Below are 14,714 nucleotides of genomic sequence, written 5' to 3'. Positions count from 1 at the left end.
CAAGGGATTAGGGGTTACCGGGGCGTTATGCCAAAAGTGCATCCAGGTTTCGGAGATTAAAATTCCGGTTGAAGATAGTCCATCCATTGTATTCGAATTGTATAGGGTTGTGTATACACCCTCACACATATCTCTCCCTCTCCCGTAGGAATCCTTTGTTTCGTACCTACTGTCTGATATGTTGCGCTCTTCTTCCCTGACATGACCTGCACTTTCCTTAATCTGATGTGTTACGGCTTTGCTGTGGGTAGAGTCTTCCACTCTCATATCCATACCTGATATTTAACATCCGATCCTAACTATGACACTCCCTCAGAACGCGATCTGGAGATCACCAAACTATAGCCTTGGTCTCCGGTTGCTCGCTCGTATATTCTTTTATCACAATACCTAACATATTATCGAACGCATTTCTTTCCCTTTATGCCTCTACAATGCCAAACCATAGTCAAACCAACATATTCACCTGCACGTTCTGCTTCCACGTCTTTCAAGGTCCCCCTCAAATCATCGGTCGTACCGGACGTCTAGCATGTACAACATGTCACGCAGCGCTCCTTAGCCTAGCCATCTGCTGGGTTTGCGGAGAGCTCATATATCGAGGGGATGAATGTGTCAGTTTCGGTTGGTGTTTCTGGCATCGAGCGTATTACGGATGTCTACTCTACGGGAGCAGATCCATTCATCAGGGGGTTTCAGTACACGATCTCTTTCAAGAGAGCGGAGCAGAAGATCGAGTAAAGGAAAGATGTGGAGGGAGAGAGGTGACTGAGGTACCGCTTTGTGCAGCTTGTGTCGTGGAAATCGAGGTTGATGGTGTTAAGGAGGATAATGTTGTGAAAAGGGGGCTGAGGAGAGTTGAGAAAGTGGATGGGGGTTTGACCAGGAAGAGATGGGAGGCCAAAAACAGCGAGAAAAACTTGAAGGTAAGTTGTAAGTTTCGCCTCTGTGATTCTTTCTAATATTCATGTGCATCAGTTCTCCTCTAGCCAACAGAGAACCCACAAGAACGAATATGGTGTTGAGGCCGAGGACCTCACAGTTAACAAGGTCTCAACCGACTTCAAGGACAACTCCGAATCGGTTATATGGGTCGACATCTTTGATCCCATCAATGGTCCTTCTTTTAAACCAAGCCCCCTGAAGCCTATACCGTTGTTCATGCAACGACCACCGAGTCCTACTATCCACGAGCGCCAGCGCAGGTCAACTGCTGCCGAAACATACCTTCAGCCTCCTCATGATCTGAGAAAACAGCATTCTGCTCCTTGTTCAGTCTGTCCCTCGGAATCGCCTGTGAGAAGTCGATCATCAGAACATCGTACTCTACGCCAACCATCACCAACTCTACCTAAAACCCCACCCTCTTCGCCGTCTCGCAGTCGCAACACTCAGAAAATTCCAGAGCACGACTACCTCGACATGATTAACCGGTCTGAAGTGCAGCACAAACAAGCTGTTAGCTGGGTCAGCGTAGAGCCCTTGAAACGACCATCTTCTCGACTCGCTCCGTCACGTCGCGCAGAGGCCAATGGTTCAGAGGCAGAGTCATCGGCATACAGAACGCCTCCAGAATATCCAGATCAGGTACTGCGGACGCCATATCCGCTTCCTTTGTCAAACGTCAAGACGGCTAGCCCCTTGCACGCGCAGCTCACGTCGCACTCGCAACGAACTGTGCATGCTACTCCACAATCATCAGAGTATCTTGATCGTTACCAGCCCGCGACGACGAGATCGGCACAGAACCAGGAGGTGAGAAGATTGAGAAGAATAGATGCAAGCGTGACTGAGGAGGGCCTTGCGAAGATGAAGCCGGGACAATCTGAGGGTGGAGAATGGGGAGGCAAGGTTGGGTCTGAGTTGAGACGGTTGTTTACAGGACGATAGAGGATTGTTACACGGCAGTATGTGTTAAAGAAGAAGGACCCTATTCACATGCGAATTATGTATCAAGGTTTTAAGAGAAGTTTGTTTACTACATTCGTTCCGTGCTTAAGTATACAGCGGAATTGGACTAGCAGAGCAGTATGAAGCTATACAGGATGAACCTCTGAGCTTGGTGATCGCCAAGATGGAGAGGATTACAGTTTCGGCAAACCAATGAAATGGCTGAATTATCATGATCATCAGGACAAAGCCCGAGACGGATGATGTACGTAACTATGAGAGCATTCACATCGGTTCGGCACCGGAAGCGGACGGCCGAGGCACGGAGCCAAGCGAGATCTTGCCGGGCGCCATCAACAAACTGTTAGAGGATAAGGGAGCTTTGGTATTCAATTGAGCTTGAGATTGATAGCATGAGCGTTGAATTGAGGAGATTGAACTTGCTGTGATAAATTCAACAATGACTGACTCTGGTTAGGAACGTGATCACATTGACTTTGAGGAGGGGAATGGAGGTTTCCACCAGCCAAAGACGCCCAGTCGTAGCTAACTAAGCCCAAGCTCTGGCGGGGTAATTGAATGGTAGAGGCAAGTGAGGTAAACCTCAGAAGCAATACTGAACTCTGCTTGAATTAGATCCTCACCCATTGGGTATATAACAGCATCGTTACTGAGTAATTGAGTCAATCCCAATAGCTGGTAATCACGAGCATAGATGTACATAGCATCCATAGATCTGTAGTCCTATATTGGCAGTATCATTCTCATCAAGAGGCTTGGAGCTCAACCGCGGGGTTAATTGGTCTGTGCTAGCTCTGAAGATCCAATCCAGTTGTCCAAAGTACCCCATTCTCATGCCCTAAGACCTCGAAAAATTCCACTCACAAAATTCAAATTTAATTGCGACAAATCGTTAAGCGAGAACAAGGTTTCTAGCGCTTTGGCGTGTGCGTCAGAGTTCCCTCAGCGTCCCACCTGACGACCAGTAATAACAGCTGCGTCAGGGCATGTTGTGCGCTGTACTTGGAGAGTTGTCAGTACCGTAGTTAGATCAGGTAAAATACAAGAGGCAAACGGAGCGGGAGTGGGAAAAAAAGAGGCTGGTCCAATTAATTGTATTAGTGAATTTGTTACCAGTAACATTAGACTATGATTTGGTCTTGATCGTGGGCACCATTAGGTCTCGAAAAAAAAAAGGTCGAGGGTCACACCACACCAATAGAAGCCAAAAAAATACTTACAGTACCTTACGAGACTCCCTCTCTCTCGACTCGACTCAGCCAAACCTGACTGAGCCCTCCACTCCTACAATCCAATACTCGCTTCGACCCCCCTCTGCTGGCTGGAGTCTCTACGTACGTACACAACCAAACCCAAACCCAAACAAAACCACCAAAAGCTCTTCCTCTTACAAGGTCATGCGACCGTAGACCACTCTTCGTCGCCCTCAAGATTTGAATTACGCCCCGGACGGAAGGCGATAAGCCCAAGGCGACGACCAAAGATGTCGGTTGTCACAAAGGTACGAATTGAACATCTCTTCTATTGTTCTCTTCTCTATTCTATGCAGTGTACCCCCTGCGATCTCGACTCGAGTTTTGATTTGGGGCGCTGGATTGGGTTGGCAATTTTGCATCACAACGCCTTTGATCGAACTCTCTTGTATGAGAACGTTCGTTCTCGATGGCTTCAGCAGTCGCATTTGCTTCTGCTCTTGCTCGCCTGCTCTACGCCTCTGCTGTTTCTTGTCGCATCGCCCATCCTCTCGCCCATGATCCAAAACAAGCCCCTCATTCCCTTCACTCGTCATCGCCCATCAGGTTGTTTGCCCTAACCTAACGCGACGGCCTGTCCCCTCATACTAAAACACCATAAATACGATACCGCAATAGCCAAATAACCATACAATCATGCTAACGCTCTGTCCAGAACCCTTTTGCCTACCTCGGTACGATTCCTCCTCTCCCCGCTTTCCCCGCGAGAAAGAAAAATCCAAATCTTGCTTCATCGACTCCGATGCCCAATGCCCAACCCAATTACGATCATTCGTACTGACATGTCGACTCCCCCACAGGCAACGACAGTGACGGCGAGGAGAAGCCCGTCGTTCCTGTCAAGACCGTTGACAAGAACACTGCTCGTACTACTAAGCGTAATGTCGAGCCCCAGGCTCCCGTAAGGGCCGGTGGTGCTGGCGGTAACCGCCGTGGTCCCGGTGGTAACGAGGGTGGTGAGTTTTAAGCACCGGAAATTGAGTTGATAGTCAAAATACTGACTCGGAATAGCTTTCCGGGATCGTGGTGCTGGCAGCAACCGAAACCAGAACCGATCCACTGAGGAGGCTCCTCGTGATGGTCCCCGAGGCGGTGCCGGTGCTCGTGTCCGTGGTGGTGAGTAGCCCGAGGATCTTGGTCATGGCGAACAAAAGCTGATAATCTGTAGGACGTGGCGCTAGACACGCCCGTGAGCGCGATGACCGACACCCTTCCAAGTTCGGCGGCCACGGGTATGCTTGACTGAATCTCCTAGCCTTGTTCGACATACTGACAGAATATAGTGGCTCTGACAAGCAGGCTGCCCAATCCTGGGGTGCTAACGAAGGCACTGCTGAGCTTAAGGACGAGCAGGCCGGTGAAGCTATCGCTAAGGACGAGCAAAAGGATGCCGTTGCTGAGGACGCTGCCGCCGAGGCTGCCGCCGCCGAGGAGGAGGCCGAGAAGCAGGTCTCTTACGAGGAATATCTCGCCCAGCAGGCTGAGAAGAAGGCCGCTCTCGACTCCGGTCTCAAGGTCCGTGAGGCCAACGAGGGCAGCAAGCTCGACAAGAAGTGGGCCAACGCCAAGCCCCTCGAGAACGAGGAGGAGGAGTACTTCGCCCGGACTCACTTGATGCGCTCCGGCAACGATTTCATCTCCCCGAAGAGCAAACCATTGACTTCGACCCTCGCTTCGTCGAGCCTGAGCGCACCCGAGGTGGTGCTCGCGGAGGCCGAGGCGGCCGTGGTGGTCGTGGCGGAGAGCGTGGTGGTGACCGTGGCCGTGGAGGTAACCGCGGCGGTCGCGGCGGTGCTCCTCAGGGATCTGCTAAGGGCAATGCTGCTATTAACACCAGCGACCAGTCTGCTTTCCCCAGCCTCGGCGGCAACTAGATTGCCTAAGCCCGCGCGCCTCGCACAAGAGAGCGCCCCAAAAATCCCCTGCTTGCACCCTCTCACGGCATAGGCAAACACGGGTCAACGTCATGCATGTCCCACGCCCTCCCCCTTTTTCCTTTTTTCCCTCAACTCGTCACGATTATAAGAAGGGGGTGGAAAGGATGCCATATTCGTTGTTCTTCGACAGGTTGAAATGAAAAAAATAAGTTGACCATTGGTTTTTGTGTCTGGCTGGATGGTCTGCGTCCAACGGGCAAAGTGCTGCGTGATATAGGGAGGATTTGAGCTCAGATCTCACTAGCTCTGCTGCACCCAGAATTATTTCTGTCCTCTAGGTCTTCTCGAAGGTTTTCCGTACAAAATTCATTTGAAATGCTCTTATATCTTGTCTGATTGTGATACGCCTCAAGATGAATGCACTAGGGTTGCAACCAATAGGCAACCTCAACGCCTTTCCTCTAAAACATAATATTTACACAAGTCTGCAATCCTTTATAGATATACTCTACTCAGCCGTGATTGTGCATTGCTCGATTTGCTTGTAGTTGTTGCTGTCCTTAAGTCAACATTACTCACCCCCCTTACCTACATCTGAAACTGGCATAACTTTTGTAGCGCAAACGAGCATAAAGAACTCTCTGAGCTTGTTCAATTCTTTGTTCTTACCGTAAGAGATGCTCACTATGCAAGCTCACAAGCCAATAAAAGGACGTAGACGGAATCTGATATGTCACATAGCACCCGTCAGGGGTATGGGCAAATATCATATTGTGAACGACCAGCACTTGACGTTCTAACAAAAGGATGAGTCTGCTTCTCTAATGGAGAACATGCAGACTGTTTGCAGCTTGAGATATTGTTCTTTCCGATGACCTACGTCGTGCGGTGAAGTCATCCCTCGAACCACCATCCAAATCAACCTTGCGAAGCGCCTTTAAGCAAGAACTGCACCCAGCTTATACCTCGAACACTCTCCTATGTTCTCTAGAGCTGGAAGAAGTAGCCTCTGTTCAGTGACAGCCACTGCGTGCTCGCACTCGCAGCTCTTAGTCAGCTGGGCTAGAGCGACCTTGACTTGAGGCGTAACTCGCTCAATTTTCGGTCTTTGAAGCTCGTTTAAGCTCCAATAAGCTTCATGAACTGACCTAGGTCTCGATTATACGAGTTACAATAACAAAATGTGCTTGATTCTACATCTTGATGGCCCCTTTGGCCTCAACGTCGTTGAATGGGCTCTTTCTTGTCTAAGCCCTTTCCCCATCAACCAGGTCATTTAGGAAGTATTGAACTGTTTTAGAACAAGTGAACAGAAAAAGATGGTTGTTCAGTAGCTATCGGAGGCGCTGCTCGATAATTTGAATATAAAAGGCCCGTCCCTAGTTTTGGAGTGTCTCCCTTCACTTTTCCTCTCCACTCACTTCAGAGCCAAACAACCTCTTGAGAATACCTCAGTAAGCCTGTAAGGATACCAAAGCAACTTCAGAAGCATCCTTTATCAACATTCTACGCTCGGAGTACTACCTTCACGCAGTAAGAACCAAATCACCACAAACCGCCACTATGAAGTCTTACCAACCTATCAACCCTGACGACCAGGAGAGCGATGAGGACAATATCTTTAAGGAGCACCTTGAGCTTTTTTGCGGCAATATGGAGTATCACACCGACAACTTCAAAACCGCCTGTAGGGATGCCCGTGATGAGCTCGTAGATAAGCTCCGCCACAAGTTCAAGGAGCTCCGGGAGTCCTTGCGTCATCATATTAAACGTCGAGGTTAGGCCAACATCCCCCTTGACTTCGATCCGTAAGTTTGGTCACAGCACTGACGAGCAGGGAGACGAGACATCATGGTGAGGCCGAACAGCACTTGTGTAGGTAATAGAAATCTGGGTTAAGGATCCAGGGGGTGGACATATTTGACAACTTTCAGCACTGGTATCTGGTACGGTCAAGGATAGCAGTCCCAATAAATTTGTATACGCCTCATATCAATGTTTCTTCTTTAAGTAAGTGATGTTTTGCTATGGTAATAACACTAGACCGGTGTCCCCAGTAAGATCTAATGAAAGGGGAAAAGAACGCTTTTCATTTATTTCGTATCTAGTTGTAAGAAGACAAAGACGCTACAATATCTTACACCCGATGTGAAAATGTGTGCGAAGCATCCATTCCAAGAGAGAATGCCAGCAAAACAGCGTTAAAAATGGCCATCATGTAGAAAGGCGCCCCGTTGGAGAGTTTGTCAAAGAGAAAGCCCCCTAGCTTAGTAAGTAGCAAGATGGCAAAGCCACCATACAAAGAATAAACGCCTGCAATAGAGCCTTTAAGGCGGATACGAGAGACTGACTCTTGGTCCGTCGTAATGCTGATGAGAGGTCGGCTCTCATCGTTGGCTGATTCGTACTCCTCTGGCTGGAGCAGGCTTTCGGGGCGGGCGGTTCGAGGCAGCTCAACTGCGAGAACTCCACGGCCAAGAGAACCAAGACTGCAAACGATAGCGCCGATCTGGCTGATACCAAGAAGTGAAACAATAAAGAAGATTGCGGGACTACCGCCTCGGCCGTCTACGTCCTTGATTTCAGGACTGGAGAGTTGCGGAAGGGCGATGTAGCCTACGATACCAAAAACGGTCGAGACGACGATGGGGTAGTTGATGCGACCAGTTCGACTGGCAAGGTATCCGAAGATAGGAGCGCAAATGAGGCCCATGAGTTGCGCCACACCAGTAAGGATGGAAGACAGGACGTATGCAGCTCTGCACTCCTCCTTGAGTTCGGGCGACGAATCGTGAGGCGAGCCTTTGCAGAAACCGTTGCTGATGTAAAACGTGTTGACGTACAAAGGGATGAAGAGTGAGATAGCAACGCTTGAAGCTCGGGCAACAAAACCGCCAACATAGCCAAGTCCGATTCGTGAATCAACGAAGCCAAGGAAGACCGAGTCTTTCATGAGGTGGAGATACGGCGCAAGCTTCTATATCTTGTTAGTGGGAGATCAACCAAAATCGAATTGTGTTTGACTTACACGTCGCTCACGGCCGTTTCCATCACTCGATTCGTCATCGTTCTTCAGTCCGAAGAGCATTCTCCAACCCTTACCCTCCTCACCTTTGATGTTGCGCAGACCGATCGCAACAAAGATAGACACGGCCAATGCGACAGCCGCAACAACGTAGAAGCTATACGATACCGCTTCAGCGGGGGTAGTACCTTTATTCTCGCCAAATCGCGCCGGGAGTGGGAGGAACAGCGTCAGTGCGACAAGCGCACCGCATCCAGTAAACAGTCCAACGAATCCCGCTAGTTTGGATGGTCTTCCTGCCGCAGTATCGGCGGTATCCGTTGTGCTCGGCTCAGAAATAGACTGCGTGTATCGTTCCTGGGTGATTGTCGCTTCGGATTCGACAGAGAAGGCAATACTGCTTCGGGCTGTCGCATTCTGGAGAGCTTTAATTCTAGCTTGAGCTTCATCCTCCTCGTTATTGCTATCGTCCGTCAAAGATGGGAGTATCGCAGTTACCATTGTGGCCCTTCCAAAGTTAGCAATGCTCGTTCATGTAAGCTATACTCTGTCTCAACTCACGCTGCAGATGCGCCGATTGCGAATAACACGCGAGCCAGCAACAATTGGGGATACACAGTCTTCGCCTGCACAAACAGAGCCAGCGAGACACCAATTATCGCGTATCCAATGACAGCAACCCATCTAACACCCAGACGATCCGACACAAGACCCCATCCTGGACAAGCGACAAGCGCAACGAGCTCATCGACGAAGCCAAGAGTTCCCACGACATCGCCAACGCCCTCCTTCTGCCCAATCAGGTCGGTAATAACAAAAGAAACAGAGCTGTTCAAAAATACAAGAAAGGAGATCGAGAAGAGCGATATGCCGAGAAGGTACGTCAGTGCCTGTAGAGGCGTCGTCGACGGCGCAAATGGTAGATATCGCAACATGGCGGGGTTCTTTCGGAAGGATTGTTGTTTGGAAAAGAGGAGGGATATCACATTGCAGACACAAAATAAACTGGTATTTGGGCACGCGGAATGTTGACGTAGTGGTTCTAAGCGCGGTGGATGGATGTGATGAAATGGATGCCAGAGCTGGGCTGCCCAAACAATGTGCTAAACAATAAGGGCGGATGACCGGGGAGCTACCTAATTCCAGTTGAAGCTCGGATATCGAATGACGGGGCCATTACATAATCTTCACACATCATGTAGTCTAGGTATGCACCCGATATCGCACTCGGAGAAAAGAGCATCGTAAGATGTTGATTGATTCTGTCTTGGAACACCAAGTTTGTAGCTGATGCTGAAAAGTGAGTCTCGATATCGCGTGGCGTTGAGGTTGTTACACCATAATCACGATTCGCTAAGATCAAGCTAGCTCCATGTGTCATGTCTCCATGTGTAAGTCAAGTTCACCATATAAATAAACATAAACATCCATATATCTAGCGGCTTTTCACCCCAACCTATAAGCTCCCGTCTACGACTGCCTTCATAATCGGCTCCATGCTGCATTCCAGTGATACAAGATACAAGATACCCATACTCCATGCCTGTGCCCAAACTCCATTAGCCCATTATCTTGCGGGTCCCGTTCTACCAGGCCCAGAGCACCTTGTGGTGAAGAGTCCTGGCACCTAGCCTCTCGAATTCGAAAGGCGTAATCCATGAGTCGTTGGTCGACAGCTTAGCAAACACACTGGCACCCTTCCAGGTGACCACTTGTTCGTCCATATCTCTCGCACTTCGACTCACGAGGATTCGATCGCTCAGTTCGGGCCGTCGGGCCTTGATCTTCTCCTCTAGGACAACCGTAAAGTGAGGGATCTTGGCGCCACCACCAATGACCATGATACTTCCAAGTAAGTCTCGAAGCTTCTTCTCATCGCCCTTAGCGGCGTTCTGAATACTTGTGAGAATTGCAATGTCGAGAGGAGCGACCGGTAGCACGGCGTCTCGCTCAGCGGCCATGGATTTGGCGGTTCGGGTAGCAGCATCGACAAACATGCCTGCTGGTGGTTGTGTTTGTCCAGGATTAGGAGTGCCTCCAGCACGAGAACCATTGGGCGCTGGGCTACCTCCGTTTACGCCCTCCCTATCCCTACCGAAGACATATGGAAGCGGCGTATTTGCGCCCTCCGGTGCAGGAGATCCGGCATGAGAACCCATGGGAGTTCCGTTAGTCATACCCTCCTTTGCTCCAAGGAAGTTGAATTGTTTGTTCTCCTTGATAGGCGTTGAGATATCGGGCTGTGTCAGCGTGAATCCATTGGCATTGGATGTTATTGACGGCTGGACGAGTGCTAGAATCGCTAATTGGGCGGCAGATGTGGGATCGTCTGGAATATCAACATCGTAGGCGTTGTAAGATCTCTCAACCAGCTTACGCCGTCCCCTTAACTTGGTGCTGTTGTCGAAGATGGCTGGGTCATACACTCCCATCGGAGCAAGAATGACCTCATCGTATGTCTTGAAAGCGTATTTCCGTGTTGGTTGGTTAGGAGCCCGGACATGGAAGTTGAAGAGTTGGACAGAGATATCCGCTTGCGACATGGTGCAGTGCTTAATTTTCAGCTCTTCAGCAAGAAGGAAATCGTATCGTCGTCGCAGGTTCATGTCCTGGTAAGGAAAGTTGTCGTAAAGCATCATTTTGAGGAATGTATCCGTGATATCGTAGCCTCCGTATTTCAGGTTGATCCTTGAATCCTCGATGACAAGACCGTCTTCCACACAGGTAACGGCTGTCTTCTGAGCTCCCACATCGACAACACAGGCTTGTGTGTATCCGGCACCAAAAGTTGCTGCCATTCCTTCCTGGACGAAACACACCCTAGAGAATTCGAACCAGGTCATGCACGATCGCAGGACTTGCTCCACGTATTTCTTGTCGTACAAGTCGGGAATGACAAAAACGCAGCTGTACTGTTGCCATTCGCTGTTTGTCTTCAGTCCGAGTTCTTGCCTCAATGCCTTATCGAGTAATGTTTCAAAATCATCATACATATGCTCCTGACTTGTATACCCATCTTCGTTCCACTGTCCATATTGTATAGGCCACCAAAGTTTGAATTTGGGATTCGAGTCGTCGGGAACACGCTCCGCTTGGTGTCCAATAAAGCACGAAGCTAATGAGTCGGGGTCATCAAGCGTTTCGATATCAGTCCATTCGATCTCAAGGGGGTCGTTGTGCTTCTGGATAACTTCGGGTTCTGTACGGCGGTTGAAAGTCTGAACAAGTTCCTTCGAGTTGGGCAAGACTTTGCGCTTATTGGCTCGCATCTCGACCTTGAGGTCGTTGCACATCTTGTTGTATTTCTTTGACCACTCTTCGCCGTACTGTTGGTCGGGGGTCTTGGCCTCGAACTGTCGTCGTGGTAGGGCCTCGTACATCTCGGATTCGGTCTGGGGAAACTTGGTCGCTAGTGTCATCGGAATTGTCTTGGGGAGGGCGTCGCTCGCAAAGCCTATTCGCAGATTTTGACTGCCGGGGTGGATCACAATGACCCTTGAGGGATCCAGGCCAGCCGAAGGTGTTGTAGCACCATCTTCATCAGGAAGATCTGCGACAGGAAGTGGTAGCTCCCCATTGGCATTCTTGGATAGAGCGCGATCTCGGTCTCGAGCACTTTGTACTAGTCGATCTCGGGTGGCATCGCTCTGGAGGCGGAGGGCGAGGATTTGGTCATCGCGCTTCATGTAATCACTAACAAAGCATCAGCACAAACACCACTTATTAGAAAGGGTCATCGCACGTATAATAGTTTTTCTGATTAATCGGGGTGACGTCAGGCCATGTCGTCAGCTTCATGCCATTGTCAGTTCTCTCAAGACCTAAGGCAACTGTCAGTACATGTGTCTAGAGCGACGGCCGAGTCGCTATCGACAAGTGATAATGAAACATACCTTCCCGCAGGAGGACTCTTTCGCTGACTTTTCCAACCATATTGATGGATTGGCCTTGACCTTTCTAATGTTGCGGTGGGAATAGCGCTGAGCAAGCTCACATCGATAGCCAGTTGGTTGAAGAAGCTTCCAGCGCGCGCTCAACAAGCTCTCAAAAACACCAGGAGCGCATTCATGGCCTGAATCGCGGCAGCAAAATGGGTTTAGCGCAAACCATCCGGACTTTTGATGACCCGGGACCTCGGACATGCATTGGCGATTGGATCCGTAAAGCGTCTCTTCCCCACAAGAGGCTATTCGATAGAGTTGCGGAGTACAGCTTAAATCGGCAGCCAAAGCATTCTATTTCAACCACTATATCCGTATACAATGCTTTGGATGGTAACTTTGTACTTCAGTCAACAGTCTTTGCCACAATGGCGAAGGATTTGATCTGGAGTTGCACGAGCAATGACCCCAGATACTGTTGGCGATATTGACATGTGCAAATGTCGGAGATCACTACTGAAAAGCTCCTAGTTAACACTTCTGTTCCCTGTGTTATTGCTATTGTATATCTATTTTCTCCTCACTTCCGGTCGGACTTCAGTAAGTGAACATAGAAAGATATGTACCTATGGGGCTTGCCAAACTGCTGCAAATTTGAGTTGTAGGGTTGTCAGCTTATCCGCCTCAACCGCATAATCATATTATAGCAAACACTATTTCTAGACTTTGGAATAGTTGCGTCAGCCTCAAAAAAGCCTCTCTCTCGCACCATTGGTACATTAGCTACTTACAACTTTCGGTGTACAACAAAAGCCATTGCCAACGCCCCTCATCCGATAGGGCCAGTGGGGTTCTGCATCATGGATCTAGCATGTTTAAAACACTCCTAACTCGGGTTGAGGGCCGCACTTCTTACAAGGGTTCCATAAATATGTACACATTCCTTTCCTGGCTCTCATAGATCTTGCTTCTCCTTTGTCTTTTGCGCTGTTTCCCCTCTCTCAGTAACTCTGTAGGAGCTCATCAGCACAGTCATGGATGCAGCAAAGCCAAGCTTGAAGGCCTCAGCTTCTGAGAGCCTTCAATCAGAGCTGTTGACCAGTTTTGCGCCCACTTCTTGGTCAGGTCCAATCATTCTTGGGGCCCTTCTTGGTTATGTCGCACTCTGTTCTCTTTTGCGTTTCTCCAGAATTAACTCGCTTCGATCCAAGTTGGGGTTTCACGACCGCGCCTCGTTGAGTCGTATGACAAATCAAGATGCTTTTCAAGTTGTTCAGAATATCGCTAGATTCGAGTTCCCGTTATTCTATGACCTTGCGGTTCGATTGGCTCTATTTGAGGTATGTTTAACTAACTACTAGTGACCGAGTTAGTGTCAACATTTAAAGTTTGTACGTTAACGACGTCAATACATAGACATATGCTGTTCAAAACGTTGCTCATGTTCTCTATGGCGGCAGCGATCTAGCTAATCGAAAGAAGGCGCCCAAAAGGTACCTAAATGAGTGTCATAGGCTCTTCTGACTTCTACTAACGAATACTAGATATGCAGATACTGAAGCCGTCTATGTCTGGTGAGTTTACTTGGATTTCATTACTCAAGTTATGAAGACTTACATGATGACAGCTTCGCAAACTTCCCTCCTACGTCGCCTGTTCTTCACAAAGCGGTTGCGCGCACAAACTTCCTTCACGCTCCATATATCAAGAGCGGCAAGATTAAGCAAGAAGATCTGCTTTATGTGCTCTACGCCTCTTTTGCTGAGCCTGTTCGGTTCCTCAACATCTATGAGTACCGCAAACTCACCGACATGGAAGTTGCTAGCCTATCAACTATGTGGAAGTATGTTGCAGACATGATGGATATCGACTACAGGACTGTGCTCGGGAAGAATGAGTGGACAGATGGTCTCGAATTCTTCGAGGACATGACACGCTTTGGAGGAGACTACGAGGACAAATATTTGCGCCCTACACCGGAAATCCAGAAACTAGGCCATGTTCTTATGGAGATGCTGCTGGATTCGTATCCCAAGATTGCTTCTCCCCTTGGATATCCGGCAGCTTGTGTCCTTATGGGACCTCGCCTGAGACGAGCATTTGGGTAAGTCTTCGGTTCATACTATTTCCATTCCTCCGACCAGGTATTTACATGAGAACAGTTTCCCAGAGCCAGGTTTGGCTATTACAGTTCTGACATACAGTCTCTTGCTTGTTCGAAAACTCATCGTCCGCTATCTCTGCCTCCCTCGCTTAGCGCCCTCCATATACCTTTCCGATCCTGACGAGCAGACCGGACGCATCAAGTCATATCATTACATGAAAGAGCCTTTCTATGTTCCTCCCACTTTCTGGCAACGTTGGAATCCCGAAGCAATTATCACATGGCTATCTGGTGGGTTACTTCCCGGCGATGGCGGGCCTAGTATGAAGTCCGAAGGTTTCCTTTTTGAGGATTTGGGTCCTGATAAGGTTGTTGGCAAGGGTGTTGAAGAGACTAAGGGTTTCGAAGCGATTGTCAAGACGAAAGCGTTCGCGGGTTGTCCTTATAAGCCGTCCGAGAACTAGACTGTTTCTTGGCGTGACTGGAGGGAGGTATGTAGTGGATGATAAGGTAGATTATGCTCTTAACTGGTTGTATATATAGATGGCACCATAGCCTGGTTAGCATTTAGCGATCTTAGGATATCTCCACTAGCTTGCTGTATATGGGTTTTTGGGCTGGGTATTTCTTATTGGGAACTTGGGAGTTTCATGTAGTACTGCT

General features: G+C 49.1%; 6 protein-coding genes across 7 annotated transcripts; 4 read left to right on the top strand and 2 right to left on the bottom strand.

Moving 5' to 3' along the window:
* Positions 1-72: 72 nt before the first annotated feature.
* Positions 73-2,241, top strand: FOXG_02275 (uncharacterized protein). Its single transcript, XM_018379667.1, has 2 exons — positions 73-926; positions 979-2,241. Exons 1-2 carry the CDS (start codon positions 435-437, stop codon positions 1,888-1,890), a joined length of 1,404 nt encoding a protein of 467 aa, XP_018235741.1. The 5' UTR covers positions 73-434; the 3' UTR covers positions 1,891-2,241.
* A 623-nt stretch (positions 2,242-2,864) lies between these two features.
* FOXG_02274 (uncharacterized protein) lies at positions 2,865-5,584 on the top strand. Of its 2 annotated transcripts, XM_018379666.1 has the most exons (7): positions 2,865-3,245; positions 3,321-3,412; positions 3,820-3,838; positions 3,965-4,120; positions 4,176-4,280; positions 4,333-4,396; positions 4,448-5,584. In XM_018379666.1, exons 2-7 carry the CDS (start codon positions 3,395-3,397, stop codon positions 5,109-5,111), a joined length of 1,026 nt encoding a protein of 341 aa, XP_018235740.1. In that variant the 5' UTR covers positions 2,865-3,245; positions 3,321-3,394; the 3' UTR covers positions 5,112-5,584. The 2 variants fall into 2 exon arrangements, with proteins under 2 accessions (XP_018235740.1, XP_018235739.1); XM_018379665.1 differs by having other exon boundaries at positions 2,865-3,412.
* Positions 5,585-6,604: 1,020 nt separating this feature from the next.
* Positions 6,605-6,823, top strand: FOXG_18267 (uncharacterized protein; the record flags this gene model as incomplete). Its single annotated transcript, XM_018398330.1, has 1 exon — positions 6,605-6,823. The coding sequence occupies one exon, from the start codon at positions 6,605-6,607 to the stop codon at positions 6,821-6,823; it is 219 nt and encodes a 72-aa protein (XP_018235738.1).
* Positions 6,824-6,895: 72 nt separating this feature from the next.
* On the bottom strand, positions 6,896-9,216 carry FOXG_02273 (uncharacterized protein). Its single transcript, XM_018379664.1, has 3 exons — positions 8,628-9,216; positions 8,070-8,574; positions 6,896-8,018 (listed from the first exon to the last, which is right to left on the bottom strand). Exons 1-3 carry the CDS (start codon positions 8,999-9,001, stop codon positions 7,179-7,181), a joined length of 1,719 nt encoding a protein of 572 aa, XP_018235737.1. The 5' UTR covers positions 9,002-9,216; the 3' UTR covers positions 6,896-7,178.
* A 60-nt stretch (positions 9,217-9,276) lies between these two features.
* Positions 9,277-12,113, bottom strand: FOXG_02272 (uncharacterized protein). The gene is made up of 3 exons (XM_018379663.1): positions 11,960-12,113; positions 11,809-11,887; positions 9,277-11,759 (listed from the first exon to the last, which is right to left on the bottom strand). Exons 1-3 carry the CDS (start codon positions 11,997-11,999, stop codon positions 9,653-9,655), a joined length of 2,226 nt encoding a protein of 741 aa, XP_018235736.1. The 5' UTR covers positions 12,000-12,113; the 3' UTR covers positions 9,277-9,652.
* A 577-nt stretch (positions 12,114-12,690) lies between these two features.
* On the top strand, positions 12,691-14,711 carry FOXG_02271 (uncharacterized protein). The gene is made up of 5 exons (XM_018379662.1): positions 12,691-13,287; positions 13,364-13,440; positions 13,492-13,521; positions 13,575-14,051; positions 14,110-14,711. The coding sequence occupies exons 1-5, from the start codon at positions 12,982-12,984 to the stop codon at positions 14,513-14,515; spliced, it is 1,296 nt and encodes a 431-aa protein (XP_018235735.1). The 5' UTR covers positions 12,691-12,981; the 3' UTR covers positions 14,516-14,711.
* Positions 14,712-14,714: the final 3 nt, after the last annotated feature.

This window comes from Fusarium oxysporum, chromosome 5 (genome assembly GCF_000149955.1).
Source record: "Fusarium oxysporum f. sp. lycopersici 4287 chromosome 5, whole genome shotgun sequence".
Taxonomy (NCBI): domain Eukaryota; kingdom Fungi; phylum Ascomycota; class Sordariomycetes; order Hypocreales; family Nectriaceae; genus Fusarium; species Fusarium oxysporum.
Note: the sequence above shows the minus strand (reverse complement) of the source record. Positions and strands in the feature narration are given on the sequence as shown.